This window comes from Petromyzon marinus, chromosome 50 (assembly GCF_048934315.1).
Source record: "Petromyzon marinus isolate PM22_M1 ecotype Great Lakes invasive population chromosome 50, UKy_Petmar_22M1.pri1.0, whole genome shotgun sequence".
Classification (NCBI taxonomy): Eukaryota; Metazoa; Chordata; class Hyperoartia; order Petromyzontiformes; family Petromyzontidae; genus Petromyzon; species Petromyzon marinus.
Genome location: NC_133716.1, coordinates 11,782,499 through 11,801,941, shown reverse-complemented (window position 1 = coordinate 11,801,941; position 19,443 = coordinate 11,782,499). Strand labels below are relative to the sequence as shown.

General features: G+C 52.1%; 1 protein-coding gene across 1 annotated transcript in view; it reads right to left on the bottom strand.

The window, feature by feature from the left end:
- The window catches only part of LOC116953090 (LIM domain transcription factor LMO4.1-like), a 47,728-nt gene that overhangs the window by 12,359 nt on the left and 15,926 nt on the right, over positions 1-19,443 (bottom strand). Inside the window, exon 3 of the mRNA XM_076074874.1 lies at positions 2,347-2,443. Coding sequence (XP_075930989.1) covers positions 2,347-2,443 — 97 coding nt within the window. The remainder of the gene's footprint in view (positions 1-2,346; positions 2,444-19,443) is intronic.

The following is a 19,443-nucleotide window of genomic DNA, read 5'->3' as shown; positions in this document are numbered from 1 at the left end:
TCTCTGTGTGGGGTACCCTCTCTGTGTGGGGTACCCTCCTCTCTGTGTGGGGTACCATCCTCTCCGTGTGGGGTACCCTCTCAGTGTGGGGTACCCTCTCAGTGTGGGGTACCCTCCTCTCCATGTGGGGTACCCTCTCTGTGTGGGGTACCCTCTCAGTGTGGGGTACCCTGTCTGTGTGGGGTACCCTCCTCTCTGTGTGGGGTACCCTCCTCTCTGTGTGGGGTACCATCCTCTCTGTGTGGGGTACCATCCTCTCTGTGTGGGGTACCCTCTCAGTGTGGGGTACCCTCCTCTCAGTGTGGGGTACCCTCCTCTCTGTGTGGGGTACCCTCCTCTCTGTGTGGGGTACCCTCCTCTCTGTGTTGGGTACCCTCCTCTCCATGTGGGGTACCCTCTCTGTGTGGGGTACCCTCCTCTCTGTGTGGGGTACCATCCTCTCCGTGTGGGGTACCCTCGCCGTGTGGGGTACCCTCTCAGTGTGGGGTACCCTGTCTGTGTGGGGTACCCTTTCTGTGTGGGGTACCCTCCTCTCTGTGTGGGGTACCCTCCTCTCTGTGTGGGGTACCCTCCTCTCTGTGTGGGGTACCCTCCTCTCTGTGTGGGGTACCCATCTCTCCATGTGGGGTACCCTCTCAGTCTGGGGTACCCTCCTCTCTGTGTGGGGTACCCTCTCTGTGTGGGGTACCCTCCTCTCTGTGTGGGGTACCCTCCTCTCTGTGTGGGGTACCCTCCTCTCTGTGTGGGGTACCCTCCTCTCTGTGTGGGGTACCCTCTCTGTGTGGGGTACCCTCCTCTCTGTGTGGGGTACCCTCTCTGTGTGGGGTACCCTCCTCTCTGTGTGGGGTACCCTCTCTGTGTGGGGTACCCTCCTCTCTGTGTGGGGTACCCTCTCTGTGTTGGGTACCCTCCTCTGTGTGTGGGGTACCCTCCTCTGTGTGTGGGGTACCCTCCTCTCTGTGTGGGGTACCCTCCTCTCTGTGTGGGGTACCCTCCTCTCCGTGTGGGGTACCCTCTCAGTGTGGGGTACCCTGTCTGTGTGGGGTACCCTCCTCTCTGTGTGGGGTACCCTCTCTGTGTGGGGTACCCTCTCTGTGTGGGGTACCCTCCTCTCCGTGTGGGGTACCCTCTCAGTGTGGGGTACCCTGTCTGTGTGGGGTACCCTCCTCTCTGTGTGGGGTACCCTCTCTGTGTGGGGTACCCTCCTCTCTGTGTGGGGTGCCCTCCTCTCCGTGTGGGGTACCCTCTCAGTCTGGGGTACCCTCCTCTCTGTGTGGGGTACCCTCTCAGTGTGGGGTACCCTGTCTGTGTGGGGTACCCTGTCTGTGTGGGGTACCCTGTCTGTGTGGGGTACCCTCCTCTCTGTGTGGGGTACCCTCTCTGTGTGGGGTACCCTCTCTGTGTGGGGTACCCTCCTCTCTGTGTGGGGTACCCTCCTCTCTGTGTGGGGTACCCTGTCTGTGTGGGGTACCCTCCTCTCTGTGTGGGGTACCCTCCTCTCCGTGTGGGGTACCCTCTTTGTGTGGGGTACCCTCCTCTCTGTGTGGGGTACCCTGTCCGTGTGGGGTACCCTCCTCTCTGTGTGGCGTACCCTCCTCTCTGTGTGTGGTACCCTCCTCTCCGTGTGGGGTACCCTCCTCTCCGTGTGGGGTACCCTGTCCGTGTGGGGTACCCTCCTCTCTGTGTGGGGTACCCTCTCAGTGTGGGGTGCCCTCCTCTCCGAGTGCGGTACCCTCTCAGTGTGGGGTACCCTCTCTGTGTGGGGTACCCTCCTCTCTGTGTGGGGTACCCTCCTCTCTGTGTCGGGTACCCTCTCAGTGTGGGGTACCCTCCTCTCCGAGTGCGGTACCCTCTCAGTGTGGGGTACCCTGTCTGTGTGGGGTACCCTCCTCTCTGTGTAGGGTACCCTCCTCTCTGTGTGGGGTACCCTCCTCTCTGTGTGTGGTACCCTCCTCTCCGTGTGGTACCCTCCTCTCCGTGTGGGGTACCCTGTCTGTGTGGGGTACCCTCCTCTCTGTGTGGGGTACCCTCCTCTCTGTGTGGGGTGCCCTCCTCTCTGTGTGGGGTGCCCTGTCCGTGTGGGGTACCCTCTCTGTGTGGGGTACCTTCTCAGTGTGGGGTACCCTCCTCTCTGTGTGGGGTACCCTCTCAGTGTGGGGTACCCTCCTCTCTGTGTGGGGTACCCTCCTCTCTGTGTGGGGTACCCTCCTCTCTGTGTGGGGTACCCTCCTCTCTGTGTGGGGTGCCCTCCTCTCAGTGTGGGGTACCCTCCTCTCAGTGTGGGGTACCCTCCTCTCTGTGTGGGGTGCCCTCCTCTCTGTGTGCGGTGCCCTCTCCATACTGCACCTTCAGGTGGTAGACGCTGCCCTGTGCGCGCATGACGAGCTCGCTGGCGGGGATGGAGACGCTGCACGCGCTGCACGCACCGCTGTGCCCAAACATCCTGCACGAGAGATAGAGAGGGAGAAAGAACAAGCAGTTAGCCGCCATCGAGAGCGAGAGAGGGAGAACGAATAAGCAGTTAGCCGCCATCGAGAGCGAGCGAGCGAGCGGGGGACCTTGGCAGCGTACACCGAACGGAGCGGTGGCGCAGCGGCGGGCCGGGGGGGGATGAACGTAGCCGGGGGCAACGACACGCGGCGGTGAACATCGAGGCCACGGAGACACCACGAGCAACGGTCCTTCAGCCAATCCCACGCCGAGAAGCGATCCCAAACCGTACACGATTTAAAAAGAAAAAAACGCAAGCGTGTTTTATATATACAGTGAGGGAAAAAAGTATTTGATCCCTGCTGATTTTGTACGTTTGCCCACTGACAAAGAAATGATCAGTCTATCATTTTAATGGTAGGTCTATTTGAACAGTGAGAGACAGAATAACAACAAAACAATCCAGAAAAACGCATATAAAAAATTATAAATTGATTTGCATTTTAATGAGGGAAATAAGTATTTGACCCCATCTCAATCAGAAAGATTTCTGGCTCCCAGGTGTCTTTTATACAGGTAACGAGCTGAGATTAGGAGCACACTCTTAAAGGGAGTGCTCCTAATCTCAGCTTGTTACCTGTATAAAAGACACCTGTCCACAGAAGCAATCAATCAATCAGATTCCAAACTCTCCACCATGGCCAAGACCAAAGAGCTCTCCAAGGATGTCAGGGACAAGATTGTAGACCTACACAAGGCTGGAATGGGCTACAAGACCATTGCCAAGCAGCTTGGTGAGAAGGTGACAACAGTTGGTGCGATTATTCGCAAATGGAAGAAACACAAAAGAACTGTGAATCTCCCTCGGCCTGGGGCTCCATGCAAGATCTCACCTCGTGGAGTTGCAATGATCATGAGAACGGTGAGGAATCAGCCCAGAACTACACGGGAAGATATTGTCAATGATCTCAAGGCAGCTGGGACCATAGTCACCAAGAAAACAATTGGTAACACACTACGCCGTGAAGGACTGAAATCCTGCAGCGCCCGCAAGGTGCCCCTGCTCAAGAAAGCACATATACATGCCCATCTGAAGTTTGCCAATGAATATCTGAATGATTCAGAGGACAACTGGGTGAAAGTGTTATGGTCAGATGAGACCAAAATGGAGCTCTTTGGCATCAACTCAACTCGCCGTGTTTGGAGGAGGAGGAATGCTGCCTATGACCCCAAGAACACCATTATGCTTTGGGGGTGTTTTTCTGCTAAGGGGACAGGACAACTTCACCGCATCAAAGGGACGATTGGACGGGGCCATGTACCGTCAAATCTTGGGTGAGAACCTCCTTCGCTCAGCCAGGGCATTGAAAATGGGTCGTGGATGGGTATTCCAGCATGACAATGACCCAAAACACACGGCCATGGCAACAAAGGAGTGGCTCAAGAAGAAGCACATTAAGGTCCTGGAGTGGCCTAGCCAGTCTCCAGACCTTAATCCCATAGTAAATCTGTGGAGGGAGCTGAAGGTTCGAGTTGCCAAACGTCAGCCTCGAAACCTTAATGACTTGGAGATGATCTGCAAAGAGGAGTGGGACAAAAGCCCTCTTGAGATGTGTGCAAACCTGGTGGCCAACTACAAGAAACGTCTGACCTCTGTGATTGCCAACAAGGGTTTTGCCACCAAGTACTAAGACCTAAGTCATGTTTTGCAGAGGAGTCAAATACTTATTTCCCTCATTAAAAGGCAAATCAATTTATAACATTTTTGACATGCGTTTTCTGGATTTTTGTTGTTGTTATGAAAGATCAGCAAATCTCAAACAAAAACTAAAACTAAAATTGTAAATGTTGTGGGTTTACTCTCCAACACACCGGTGTGCTTAAGTAGTATAAACCCCTTACTAGTTGGCTGTGTTGAGTAGTGGGGTGGGTTCACGACATTCATATTCACGCAATATTTCAAATGAGCTTCTGCGGCCGTCTGGAACGCTCTTCCTACTTCCGATATTAGGAGGCCACCGGAGCTACGCACTTTTAAATCATCTAGATTTAAAACGCATCTCTTTAGATCCGCTCGTTGTTGTTGTGTTTAGTTTGTTGTCAAGAGGTCCTCGCAGTCAATGCCGCACAAGCCCTCACACCTCACCGCTGCCTCCGCAGACCTTACAAAGTCGACACTTGACCTTCAAGACTTTGTAAAAGAAAAAACTCCATTTCATTTTACCAGGTAAAGCCCACTTGAGTTATCAGAAGTAAAATAAAATATAAGCGCCCCAAAAGGCCATGACTATGTAGAAGCAGACGCCACCTCTGAGAACAGAACCAACTTTTATTAAATGAGCGGTAAAACCCCACTTGCCCCCCCCCCCCCCCACCACTCTCCAATCGTCAACGTAGCCGTAGGGATTTTTTTCATTCATTTTCCGAAAAACCAGGCGCCCCCCCTCCCCCAACTTCCAAAGCGTGCGAGAGGAGTTCCCCCCCCGTGCGGTTAATGACAAAGCAGACGCGAGGCAATGCCCCGGGGGAGCGCCCCACGTCACCACCTGCACCTGCGCTCGCCACGCTCGATAGACACCGCTCGAGCGGCGCCAGCGATCGGCGAAATCCACGAGGTGGCCGATCCGACCGATCGCGCAGGTGGCACTCGCGGGGGATGGATGGAGTAGCATCACCGAGGCCACGGGTGGACAAGGGTGGACAAGGGAGCCCCTCCCCCCCCCCCCCGAGCGAAGATCCCGTCGCAAATCTCGCGACGTCCTCCCCTCGTGGATTCACGGCCCGCACTGGGATCTCTCCGCTGCTTAGAGGGCGAGCATAGCTTTAACTATTTAAACTAAACTTTGTTTGATTTTGCATGCTAAGGCTCACTAAGCGATGTAGCTGCTTTTCAGAAGCGACCTGGCCGCCACAAATGATAGCTCCACGAAGCGGCTAACTGCATGTTGGTTCTAAGTGCGGAGGGAACAACCCGGAGGCCCCGGAGAAAAATCCACGTGAAGAGAGAGATATGCAAACTCCAAATATACAGGCCTCAGGGGTTGGGATCGAACCCACGCCTTCCTTGCTAATTAGGCGAGGGAAATAACATCTCGCCACCGCGGCACCCCATCGCTCCGTAAACAGCTCCACCGCGCGCGCTGTAAGCGCAAGAATCGGCGCGAATCCACGACTGCGGATCGTGACACAGCCCCTACTCGGGACACTCGGCGCGAGTGCTCACCTGGTGTTCCGCCTGCGACGAGTCGAGCTCTCGCGTAAGATTTCACCATCTGAACAAACTGTCAAATCTCTCTCCGTGGTGCTAACGTTAAAATATGCGTCACTTTTTTTCAAATTTTCTTGTTGTGGTTTTCACACCTGATGATGATTGCTTGTGTTGCGGTCAAAGCGTCGTGAGAATTTTATTGTTTTATATTTTTATTATTTTATTGTTTCCCTTCTACGTGACTTTACCGAAAGAACCAAGAATATGAATAAGATTTCACCGCTCAAATGCAACGTCGTGCATACGCGAATCTCCCGCACTGGTCCAGCACAACGCCTCCCCCCTCCACCTCCGCGTGGATGTCAAATGACAGGCAGTGGGGAAAGGTCACCACCACCGCCGCCACCTCCACATTGCCGAGCGTGTGCTCTCGTTGCTATCTTCCGCGGATTGCGTTTCGCGACGTGACGCGCGAGCCGATAAGCGACGGCCATATTCCCAGACGCCGGCGCTAATACGCAAAAACGCCATTAGGATAAAGCGACTACAGGCGCGAGCTCTGCTCGATAAAATCGAGCAGCGACAGAGAGAGAGGATCTCTCGTCGGTTCGCGGGGGGGGGGGGGTAAAATCACAAATCGCGACGTTCTACTTCGCCTAAAATCGGTTGCAGTTGCTGCCCAAAGGGCATCATCTTCGTTAGGATTAGAGCGACAAGCGCGTGGCCGACGACGAGGAACTCCCCGCCAAACTGCAAATCGGCTGCAGAGCCCAAGCATCTAGATCAGTGGTTCTTAACCTGGGTTCGATCGAACCCCAGGGGTTCGGCGAGTCGATCTCAGGGGTTCGGCAAAGCCCCCGCCACGGAGGTCCGGACACACTTGAATTATTGTATAAATTTGTGATGACACACACGGCCCGCTTGGCCATCACTGGCTGCAGATGATCATGCTACACTGCTTGGCCAATCAGCGCTGCGGGGAATTTAGTGCGTACTCAGTAGTCAACGTGTAACTGTTGTTGTCGTACGTCGTGTGATTTCTTTAATATTTTATCCATACTAACTATGTCGGGCAAAAGAAGAAACTGGTCGGACGAATATGTACAACATGGATTCTCATGTATCACGGAACGTGATGGGAGTGAGCGTCCTATCTGCATGATTTGCAACGCCAAGTTGAGCAACTCTAGTCTTGCACCGGCAAAACTAAAGGAACACTTCTTGAAGCTGCATGGAGACGGGGAATACAAGAACACAACACTTGCTGAATTCAGGGTGAAGAGAGCCAGATTCGATGAAAGGGCCACTCTGCCTGCTCTTGGATTTGTACCTGTTAACAAACCGATCCTGACAGCATCGTACGAAGTTGCTTACCTGATCGCAAAGCAGGGCAAGCCACACACCATTGGTGAAACACTTGTGAAACCAGCTGCATTAAAGATGGCGAATCTGATACTCGGAACAGCGGCCAAAGGTAAATTATCACAAATTCCCCTTTCAAATGACACCGTCAGTGACAGAATAGAAGACATGAGTAAAGACATCTTGGCTCAAGTAGTCGCGGATCTGATTTCAAGCCCGGCAAAATTCAGCCTTCAACTCGACGAAACCACAGACGTTTCTGATCTAAGCCAGCTTGCTGTTTTTGTACGCTATGTGAAAGACGACATGATAAAAGAAGAGTTTTTATTTTGTAAGCCTCTTACAACAACAACGAAGGCAGCCGATGTGAAGAAGCTTGTGGATGACTTCTTCAGAGACAACAATCTTTCATGGGATATGGTTTCTGCAGTTTGTACGGACGGAGCTCCAGTCATGCTGGGAAGAAAGTCTGGTTTTGGTGCGCTAGTAAAGGCCGATGCACCACACATCATTGTGACGCATTGTATTCTGCACAGGCATGCGTTGGCAACAAAAACCTTACCTCCAAAAATGGCAGAAGTATTAAAAACTGTGGTGGAATGTGTGAACTATGTGCGAAAAAGTGCTCTGAGGCACCGCATCTTCAGTGAGCTGTGTAAAGAAATGGGCTCTGAATTTGAGGTACTTCTGCTCCATTCTAATATTCGGTGGTTATCCCAGGGACAGGTGCTGAATCGTGTTTTTGCCATGCTGTGGAATTAGCCCTGTTTTTGCAAAAGCACCAACACTGCCATGCAGATTGCTTCAAAAATCCTGAGTTCATTCTCATTTTAGCGTACATGGCTGATATATTCGCAGCTCTCAATCATCTCAATCAGCAGATGCAGGGTGGTGGAGTCAATATCATGGAAGCGGAAGAACACCTGAAGGCTTTTCAAAAAAAGCTACCGTTATGGAAACGACGAACAGAGAATAACTTCGCAAACTTCCCGCTTCTGGACGACTGTGCAAGTAAGATCGAAGATGTGTCTGGAATCGGAGATATTTCTGTATCCACGGAACTGAAGCAAACAATTGCCACGCACTTAGATGAGCTTGCAAAGTCTCTCGACGGATATTTCCCTACAAGAGAGTCATATCCAGCATGGGTGAGACAGCCGTTCACGTTTGCTGTTGAAACAGCAGATGTCAATGATGAATTCCTCGACGAAATCATTGAAATTCAGCAGAGCCAGGTTCAACAGCAACTCTTCAGAACAACAATGCTCTCAACGTTTTGGTGTCGACAAATGAACAAGTATCCAGTTATTGCTAAGAAAGCCCTAGATTTTTTTATACCATTTGTTACAACATATCTTTGTGAGCAATCCTTTTCGAGGATGCTGGACATAAAAACGAAGAAAAGGAACAGACTTTGCTGTGAAAATGACATGAGAGTGGCACTTGCCAAGGTGAAGCCACGCATATCTGAACTGATCTCTCAAAGGCAACAGCAGAAGTCACATTGATTTCCAGGTATGTAATTTGTTGAGTTTATGCATTGTGTTGGTTTTATTCTTTGAACAAGGTAATGTTCATGCACGGCTCATTTTGTGTACCAGTAAAAAACATATCTATGTCTTGAATTTGAAAAAAATCACATTTTATTTTTCACTAAAGAGGGGTTCGGTGAATGCGCATATGAAACTGGTGGGGTTCGGTACCTCCAACAAGGTTAAGAACCACTGATCTAGATCATCGCGGGCCAGAAATACACACGCGTCTCGCCTTACCACGACGTGACATGTTAATGCATTCCCACCAGATTTGAGCCGTTAAGAGAGCAGCGACGCTCTCGTATTTTGCCTCAACACACGACTTTGTGATTGGAGCATAACAGACTCTCTAGCTTCTCTGTTTATGAGCTACAAAGAAGGCCCCTTGCCACAAAACATCACCTTATTTTACGTACTTTTTATTTCTACGGCCACAGTTCTATTCAAATGTGCGCTTGTGCTCACTTCCAACGCAGCAACACCAGATAATGTCGACTCTAAATGGACGCCTTCTGTGAATTAGCAGTCAACACGAAGACTTCCCCGGACAACGTAGTAATGCCTCCACGAGCCTCAAAAATTAACAAAGCGCATGAGCCTCAATGCCGCCTTCCTCTATGAAGCGTTGCAATTCAAAATCATATTTATTTACAATGGAGGAATGCGATGAGTTAAAAAGATATTTTTCACAGATATCCAGTAGGGGAGGGTCAGAACCTTACAACAAAATCAGGAATCCTAGGAATCCTCGAGGTGTCTTGGTCTGGCTCCAATGATGATCCTCAGATATGAGTGGACATGATGTGCAAAACCTGATCATTAATTCGGGGCAATTAATCCTTTACCGTTCCAAGACGTCTGCAAGTTGCAGCGTTAATTTTATTTAGAGGAGGCATAGTGCCGTTGTTTTTAAAGATATTGTAATTTACTCACCGCAGAGAACCGAAGCGACACGACCGCACTCCCGTGAATGGCGATGTTTACACACGTGTGTGTGTGTGTGTACACACACACACACGTGTGTATGTGTGTACACACACGTGCGCAAGTGTGTGTTGGGCAGGAGAGCAGCGCTCCGCTTCCGCCTTAGCGGAGCGCGCTGCTGCGAGGGGGAGGCTTCGTGACGGCAGAGACTCACGGCCCCTGCCCGCCCAGGCTAAGAGTTCTAGGAAACAGCAGAGGCCTCTTCTGGAATCCTGAACGTCGCTCCGGAAGAAAGGCGTCGGCACTGATGGGGGTGGGGTGGGGGGCGGCGAGCCGCGCAGTCATCGAAAACCAGAACCCCGTTGCCAAAACCACCTGGCCGATGGCACCAAGACGTCCCATGGGGGGAGGGGGGGGGACGTGGATCACGTGACAACCGCTGTCGCTACACGCGGAGCCACCCTCGGGATCCTCAGCACCCCGACTCCACTGCCCCGAGCTTCTTTCGCGTCGTACGGAGCCAACCGTGCGACTCGGAGGTGCGGATATCTGATGCACAAGTGGGGAGGCGATTACGCGACGATTCGAGCTGCAGCTGCGTGGTGAAGCGCGCAACAAAGTGCGGCGTCAGCGGTCGCCCCCCACCCCCCCCGCTCTGGAGTTTGTATCAGTGACACAACCTGGAGTTTGTATCACGATGACTCAAGCTGGAGTTTGTATCACGATGACACAACCTGGAGTTTGTATCAGTGACACAACCTGGAGTTTGTGTCACGGTGACACAACCTGGAGTTTGTATCACGATGACTCAAGCTGGAGTTTGTATCACGATGACACAAGCTGGAGTTTGTATCACAGTGACACAACCTGGAGTTTGTATCACAGTGACACAAGCTGGAGTTTGTATCACGATGACACAACCTGGAGTTTGTATCACAGTGACACAACCTGGAGTTTGTATCACGGTGACACAACCTGGAGTTTGTATCATGGTGACACAACCTGGAGTTTGTATCACGGTGACACAACCTGGAGTTTGTATCACGGTGACACAACCTGGAGTTTGTATCACGGTGACACAACCTGGAGTTTGCATCACGGTGACACAACCTGCAGTTTGTATCACAGTGACACAAGCTGGAGTTTGTATCACGGTGACTCAACCTGGAGTTTGTATCACGGTGACACAACCTGAGTTTGTATCACGGTGACACAACCTGAGTTTGTATCACGGTGACACAACCTGGAGTTTGTATCACGGTGACACAAGCTGGAGTTTGTATCACGGTGACACAACCTGGAGATTGTATCACGGTGACACAACCTGGAGTTTGTATCACGATGACACAACCTGGAGTTTGTATCACGATGACACAACCTGGAGTTTGTATCACGATGACACAACCTGGAGTTTGTATCAAGGTGACTCAACCTGGAGTTTGTATCACGATGACACAACCTGGAGTTTGGATCACGGTGACACAACCTGGAGTTTGTATCACGGTGACACAACCTGGAGTTTGTATCACAGTGACACAAGCTGGAGTTTGTATCACAGTGACACAAGCTGGAGTTTGTATCACGGTGACACAACCTGGAGTTGTATCACGATGACACAACCTGGAATTTGTATCAGTGACACAACCTGGAGTTTGTATCAGTGACTCAACCTGGAGTTTGTATCACGATGACACAACCTGGAGTTTGTATCACGATGACACAACCTGGAGTTTGTATCACGATGACACAACCTGGAGTTTGTATCACGATGACACAACCTGGAGTTTGTATCACAGTGACTCAACCTGGAGTTTGTATCACAGTGACTCAACCTGCAGTTTGTATCAGTGACACAACCTGGAGTTTGTATCACGGTGACACAAGCTGGAGTTTGTATCACGGTGACACAACCTGGAGTTTGTATCACGGTGACAGAATCTGGAGTTTGTATCAGTGACACAACCTGGAGTTGTATCAGTGACACAACCTGGAGTTGTATCAGTGACACAACCTGGAGTTTGCATCACGGTGACACAACCTGGAGTTTTCATCACGGTGACACAAGCTGGAGTTTGTATCACGGTGTCACAAGCTGGAGTTTGTATCACGGTGACACAAGCTGGAGTTTGTATCACAGTGACACAAGCTGGAGTTTGTATCACGGTGACACAACCTGGAGTTTGTATCACAGTGACACAAGCTGGAGTTTGTATCACAGTGACTCAACCTGGAGTTGTATCACGATGACACAACCTGGAGTTTGTATCACGGTGACTCAACCTGCAGTTTGTATCACAGTGACACAACCTGGAGTTTGTATCACGATGACACAACCTGGAGTTTGTATCCCGGTGACACAACCTGGAGTTTGTATCACGGTGACACAACCTGGAGTTGTATCAGTGACACAACCTGGAGTTGTATCAGTGACACAACCTGGAGTTGTATCAGTGACACAACCTGGAGTTTGTATCACAGTGACACAACCTGGAGTTTGTATCACAGTGACACAACCTGGAGTTTGTATCACAGTGACACAACCTGGAGTTTGTATCACAGTGACACAACCTGGAGTTTGTATCACAGTGACACAACCTGGAGTTTGTATCACAGTGACACAACCTGGAGTTTGTATCACGGTGACACAACCTGGAGTTTGTATCACGATGACACAACCTGGAGTTTGTATCACGATGACACAACCTGGAGTTTGTATCACGATGACACAACCTGGAGTTTGTATCAGTGACACAACCTGGAGTTTGTATCACGATGACACAACCTGGAGTTTGTATCAGTGACACAAGCTGGAGTTTGTATCACGGTGACACAACCTGGAGTTTGTATCACGATGACACAAGCTGGAGTTTGTATCAGTGACACAACCTGGAGTTTGTATCAGTGACACAACCTGGAGTTTGTATCACGGTGACACAACCTGGAGTTTGTATCACGATGACACAACCGACTTTCATTCCACGTCCGACAACGTTCTCGATCCGTCGTCTAAACGCCATTGGCCCTCACAAAAACGTTGCCATTTCCGTTCGATGCGAGACTTTCTTCAGCACCACCGCCACGCGGGACAAACTGAAGACAAAAAGCAGTTCTAAAGAAAAGTTTGTCAAGCCGGAGGATTTAAAGGTGCGTAGCTCCGTTGGCTTCTCAATATCGGAAGTCGGAGCGTTCCAGACGGCCGCAAAAGCGCGTCTGGAAGCGCTGCGGTGACCGAACGCGGTGAACGTGGCTGAACGTGGGCACATCGTTATCGCTCGCACGCAGTTCAACGTCCCGGTTGCTGGCTTCTCACTTACAATTAGGCCGAGGGATTTTAAACGAACGCCGCTCCCCTTTAATGAAATCAATATTTTTTTTGGCGGCGGCCTTTCGCGCGCACCTCGAGTTCAGTCGAAGCGATCGATGTGAGTAATTATAATCATCGTAGCATTTTTTTTCTGTCATCCTTGTCGTCATTCAAAACGTGGCCGGAGCCACGAGTGCGGCCGTGGCCCGCCCGGCTGCACTCGCAGCGATGGCCGGATGGATGCGCGCTCGCCGAGCGCCGAGTGAACCGCTCGCTCCAATTTTCCATCGCGCCCCAGGAGCGAGCGATCCGCTTCGGTCGGAGCCGGCGGCAGCGGCGGTGGTGGCGGTGGTGCGGCGTATCCACGGGGGCGCCGAAATTCATCTTGTTATGGATTAATTCTGCTTTGACAAGTGAAGATGAATGGAGTGGGTAATGTGATGCGATGTAATTAATTTAAATTAGTAATCTGCATTATATAAGCTCGGGTACTTTCGGCGTTTTCACGCTCCGTCGAGTTGGTCGAGGGCTCCCTCCCCTTACCCCCTCCCCCCCCATTAGTAATTTAAAACGTCTGGAAATGTAAAGCTCCCTCCCCAAAGTTGAAATTTGATTTCCTTTCCGCGAGTTAGAGTTGCCTTGGCGACGTTTAATTCATTTCCCTTTGATTCCGACGTCCAATAACGCGCGCGAGAGAGCGGGCGCGGCCAATTTTCTTAATTAAATTTTTTTGGTTATTTGTTCGCACGTTCCGGGCTTAGCAGTAGCGGAGGGGCTATTTGCGGCGCTGTCATTCAAAGGTTATGAAGCAATTCTGAAGAATGTCGCTCTCATCTGATAACGGCCCAGGCTATTAATTTAAGCCCTTAATTAGAAAAGCTCCACCGCCAAATCCGGTTATCTGCTCACGGCTCCCGCGTTGTTCATGCCGTGGCAAATTCGCTTCCACGCACAAACTCCCGCCCCACAGCGGCTCTTTGGAGTCCAAATTGAAACACGCGGATTAACTCAGAGCCCCCCACCCCCTCCCCGCCAGCTCAACTCTCCGAGGGCGACGCGAACGAGTGCCGAGCTGGCCTCTCGTGCCACTGCTGCCTGCGAAGCCCGGCTCAACGAGCAGCCAGCAAAACCTACAACCTACCGATGCAGCCTACAGACTACACACTGCAGCATGCAGACGACAGGCCACAACCTACATCGTGCAATCGACAGCCTGCAGGCTACAACCTACAGACTGCAGCCTGCAGGCTACAACCTACGGGCTGCAGCCTGCAGGCTACAACCTACAGACTGCAGGCTACAACCTACAGCCTGCAGGCTACAGCCTGCAGGCTGTAGCCTGCAGGCTGTAGGCTGTAGCCTGCAGGCTGTAGCCTGCAGGCTACAGCCTGCAGGCTACAACCTACGGGCTGCAGCCTGCAGGCTACAACCTACAGGCTGCAGCCTGCAATGCCACGAGAGGCGGGGGACATCATCTGGTCAGCCGAGAGGAGCGTGACGTGAACGTGAGGATAGAGAGAGGGGGGTGGGGCGAAGCGGTCGCTTCGTGGAAACGCGGCAGGGAGAGTGAAGGGGAGAGGGGACGGAGGGAGTGACGTGGGGAGGGGCAAGCGAGAACGTGGGGGAGGGATCGGACAGGAGACTGGGGTCAGGTGGGGGTAACGAGTCGGGGAGCGGCCCAGGTTGCCTGCTGCCTTGGCGCGTGTCGACGACGACGACGAGGGCTCGCGCACGCGCGAACCCGCCACGTGGGTTCCCCCGAGCGAGTCGAATCTTGCCGGGGAAGTTTTCCGAACTGTGGGGCAATGACGCACGTGGCTCACGGTGGCCTTGCGTCATTGCGAAATGACGTCACACGGGGAACTCGCCACCGTCCGCTGTGAGTGAAGCAGTCGGAGCACGTGGTATTATGACGTGTTCATAGACGCCCTCCCCCCCGCCACCATCCCTGACGATGCCCCGTTTCACACCTTTCGTACTCTTGGGACAACACCACTATCGCAAATTAGTCGGGTATTACATTGTTTTATTTGGCGGAGGCGGCTTGGAATGTGTAACTCGTAAACGTGATATGTCTGGCGGTAATTTATTTGTAAATACTCTGGGAAAAAAACGCCTCCGATTTCATGAAAGTGCGGACACGCGTTGTGACCGCGCATCAGGATCGTGTAAAGTTCTGCTCGTGGCGATCACGTGACGCTGGGCAACTGACGGATTCCGCGTGCAAATGCTTGTAACCGTACGTTCCACGTGTCCTGACTTGTGTATATATATCTATACGGATCCTTCTCTCCCAGCTCTCCAATGGGCAGCGGACGAGGCGATTGGACAAAGGAAGCGCGGCTCAGGGATACCCTCGGGTCCTCCCCTGAAACGTTGAAACGTCGACATTCAAGAGTGGAAGGAGCAGCAGGCCGCCCGCCACCTCGGGGGTAGCGCCGCCGCATGCAGCAGGCTGCGGGCCCACTTGGAGGCCGCAACGTCTCCACGACGGCGGAGCGGATCGCCGCCACAACAACAATAAACTCCTTTAGAAAGTGTTTTTTTTAATCAACGGTTTTATGAACAATTTCGTTTAACTCACGGTCGAGAAGAACGTCAATGGCACCTGAGACACGCGGCGTCTGCGTTTTGTGCGAGCCGATTCTGCAGTCTAGAGACCACGGCATTTTTGACCTACACAAAAATATCTCATTAATAAGCCGTCCATACAAACATTGTAATTGCTTGAAAGGAGGCAATTCTTTGATGAATTGATGCCGATTTTTATACAGGCATGCATTGTCATCGGATCTGAGTACGTGTGCAAAATGTGGAATTGATTGGACAACGGGAAGTGGACGAAATTTTGATTACAAGATTTGACCCAGACAAACAGAGGAATCAAGTTAAGTAAAACCGTTAAAAAGGAAAACGGAAGTCGACCACGGGCACTGCGGATTCCCACTGCCGCCTGGGGTCGCGTGGCGCCCTCAATGCCCAAAGATTTGCGGGATCCAGAAATTGGGCTCCTCAGCACACCTCGAGAGCCACCAACAAAACCTGACGGACGTCATCCTCGAACCCCGGGGGGGGGGGGGGGGGACAGCCGACGACAATTTTACCGTTTACATGCAGAAGCATTGAATGGCTTGCGCCTCGCTTCCACGATCGCAATACTGTGCAGTGGAACTCCTCTCATCCGACACGCCGACATTCAAACCCCCTAATATACGTGGTACCTACAATCGAGCCGCAGAACATATCTGCTTATTCCGCATGGGAATTCCACATTTACTGGGATCGCAATATAAAGTCCAGTCTTGCCTTAACCATCACCACCACAGCAATGCATCGCTATCCCCACTCCTCCTCCTCCTCCTCCACAGTCTTCCCCCACGGTGTGAAAGTCGAGTCGCTGCCCTCGCACCGTTGAAATGAACTTCCCGAGCCACTGTGCTCGCATTAACGAGTGGGGAGCGCTCAGTACGCTGCTGCGCTACGAACCCGGCGACCCGAGTTCTATTCCCGCTCATGGCCAACACCAGTCACGATTATCTGAACCGGTCCTGGTCCTCCCCTAGGTCGACTCGGCCTCAAATGAGTGCCTGGTGCGGTGTGTACACATCGCCACTGGGGAGACAAAGGCGGTCGGGCGTGGTGCTGACCACCCACCCCCTCGTTAACAGCACTTGCCCCAACAGTCTGTTAATCCTATACGGGGGATCTCTGTCCTTGGTATGTAAACTAGTTACAGACTGTACTTATTGTGAAGCAGCAGCTTGACATTTCGTGCAAGATGTGTCCCTTGAGAAAGACCCAAGTCCACAATGTCGAGTCTCTAATTGCCTGTTTTTGTAGGCTAAGAGTCACACGGAGTTTTCTGTAAACACCCTTAATTGTCCACGTGTACCTCACGAATGTTTCGGACGTGATGGTTGTAATGGTGGTGGTTGTGATGATGCTGATGGTTGCAATGTACGTATGTTGAACTTATTTTGCACCGTACGTAGCCAACCGTGCTAATCGGAGGTGCTTGTGTTTAGTTTGTCGTCAAGAGGTCATTGTAGTCACCGCCACAGAGGCCCTCACACCTCACCGCTGCCTCCGCGGCTGTTGGAAAGTCGACATTTGACCTTCAAAACTAAAACATTTTTCATTTTACCAGGTAAGGCCCGACTGAGCTATGTAGTTTTTTTCAGAAGCGACCTGGCCAGGACAAATGATAGCTCAACAAATCGCCTTATCATAGTGTAGAAAGTTATATCAGCAAAATGCTCTAAACGCGTGATGTTGATTTTAAATGTGAAGGGATAAACCGGAAGACCCAGAGAAAAGTCGACACAACCTCGGGGAGAGAAAGACACGCAAACTCCAAGTATACAGGCGTCTGGGTCGGGATCAAACCCACCACCTCCTGCATACCAGGCGAGGGAGTTCACATCACGCTACGGCGCCACCGCCTTCATTACAAATGGCTTTATCGAACAGGTCAAGTCTCAAGGATGACCCGCGAGGATTACGGTATCACACGGCGTTGGATTCTCACGTTTGTTGGTGTTTACCATTGTAAACAATTACACTCAGCCCTGTTTATCGCCGTGTCTCACCGGCCAAACAGCCAATTAATTATTGCCACAATCGGTCTCTTGCAACCAGCGACATTACGCGCATCACGAGAGCCCATGCAGCCACAGTCATCTGCGACCGCCACTTTCTCGCTTCCACACCGACACCACCGGTGATCGGAGGTCGACGAGCCTCGTTCCTAAGCTCGGCCGAAGGAAACCCGGCGCCAAGCCTGCAGCGCACGCACTGCAAGCGGAACGCAGCAGCACGGCTCTGCCGCGAGCGAATCCTCGTTTGGTCTTTTGGGCTCCTCTGTGCACGGCGAGCACAAACACAGCTCGGGAGCCGAACAAATTAAAATCAACACGAGGCTGGGGCCGGCTAACGGCTGCGTCACCGCGACACGCCCGCGTGTGGTAGCCGTCGTATATATCTCGAAATGCAGAAGCCGGCGCTTAGCAACCGCAACCGGCACCAGGAATTCCTCTCACGTCAAATGTTACCGGTGATGTTTCACGCCCAAATTTTGGACAGTGTCCTGCGCAGGATGGCTCGGTGAACTCTGGGCCTCCCTGGGGCCGGGCCTCCCTGGGGCCGGGCCTCCCAACCCTTTTCATTCCACGCCACTCACTCTCGAGCGGCCAGAGGGGGGTTGAGAGGGCCGGGGGTGGAGGCTGACGGCCGTCTGCGGCCGGACTATGCCAGGATGGATGGGGGAGGGTGGGGGTGCGGGGAGGAAGGTGGCGGCGGGGGGGGTGTATTTAAAAAAATAAGATATTACTGCCCCATTCAATTTACCTATTTTATTGCAAATGCGCCAACACAGGTCACCGGCCATGTAAAAAAATCACCGTGCGCACCGGAACAGCGTCGTGTGGTCACGACCACGAGAAACCACTACCTCCTCGTCCACCAGCACCAGAGGAAGAGCTCAGGAACGGCGGAAACCAGGTATCCACCGACTCGTTGGGCAGGTGAGGCTCCCTTAGCTCAGCCGGTCCCAGTGCCTCCCTCAAGGCCTGGGAGTCTTGGTCAGGAATCAGACTTTAAGCAACATTCTTCTGACGAGTTTAACAACGAGGCGGTTGGAGCCACTCGACTGGCAACGAACTACAAAATATTTACACGGAAATGAAAACACCCCAATGACGGAACGAGTCTACAATCAGTATCCTATTTAAAAAAAAGAAACGAAAGTTGAAGAATTACAAAGACAAAGATCCCCCCTATAGCCTTTACAGACTGTTGGGGCAAGTGCTGTTAGCGAGCACCTATGAAGGCCGGAACGGCACACGAGGGGGTGACTGGCCAGCACCACGCCCGACCGCCTTTGTATCCCTAGTGGCGATGTTTACACACCACACCAGGTACTCATTTGAGGCCAAATCGACCTAGGAGAGGACAAGCACCGATTCAAATAATCGTCATTGGTATTAGCCGTGAGGGGGAATCAAACTCGAGTCGCCGGGTTCATTGCACAGCGTGCTAACCACTACGCTACTACTAAAGAATTACACCTCTTATCACACACACACACATATATATAACCTACTGATGAAGATCAGATAACTAAATAATGGTCAATTTGAAGGCTCACCGGCCACAAGGAGTACATTGGACTGAGAAAATAATTTTCTACCCCCCCAAAGAAAATCCATTCTCCCCCTCCCCCCACCCGCTCTGATGAATCCGGAGTGCCAGCCGGTACCGTCGATGCGCCTGGTACGTCAGCGTACGATGTGGACGGAGGATGTGGACGGAGGATGTGGACGGGGGATGTGGCGTGAAAATCTTAGACTTTTTTCTAATTCTACATCAGCATCACCGACAGTTCGCTACGAAAGAAGCTCAACATACCACACGTACAGAGGGGCCTTGCAGGGACAACCAAACATTTACGGTGACCGGGAGGCACTCCCGTGGAACGGAGGGGAGCGCCGCACCGCAAATTTGCCATCCAGAGTCAGCGGTGCCATCTCCCGGCAGCACGGCACGCGAAAACGGTGCCGCAAGATTTCGTTTTTGTTAAAGAAAACTCCCCACCGCCTCGGCCCACCCAGCGATGGTGTGAATGTGTTCTCCCGTGCGGTGGGGTAAAGTGTGGGGGGGACTCCCACCTCCTCCAAGACGTC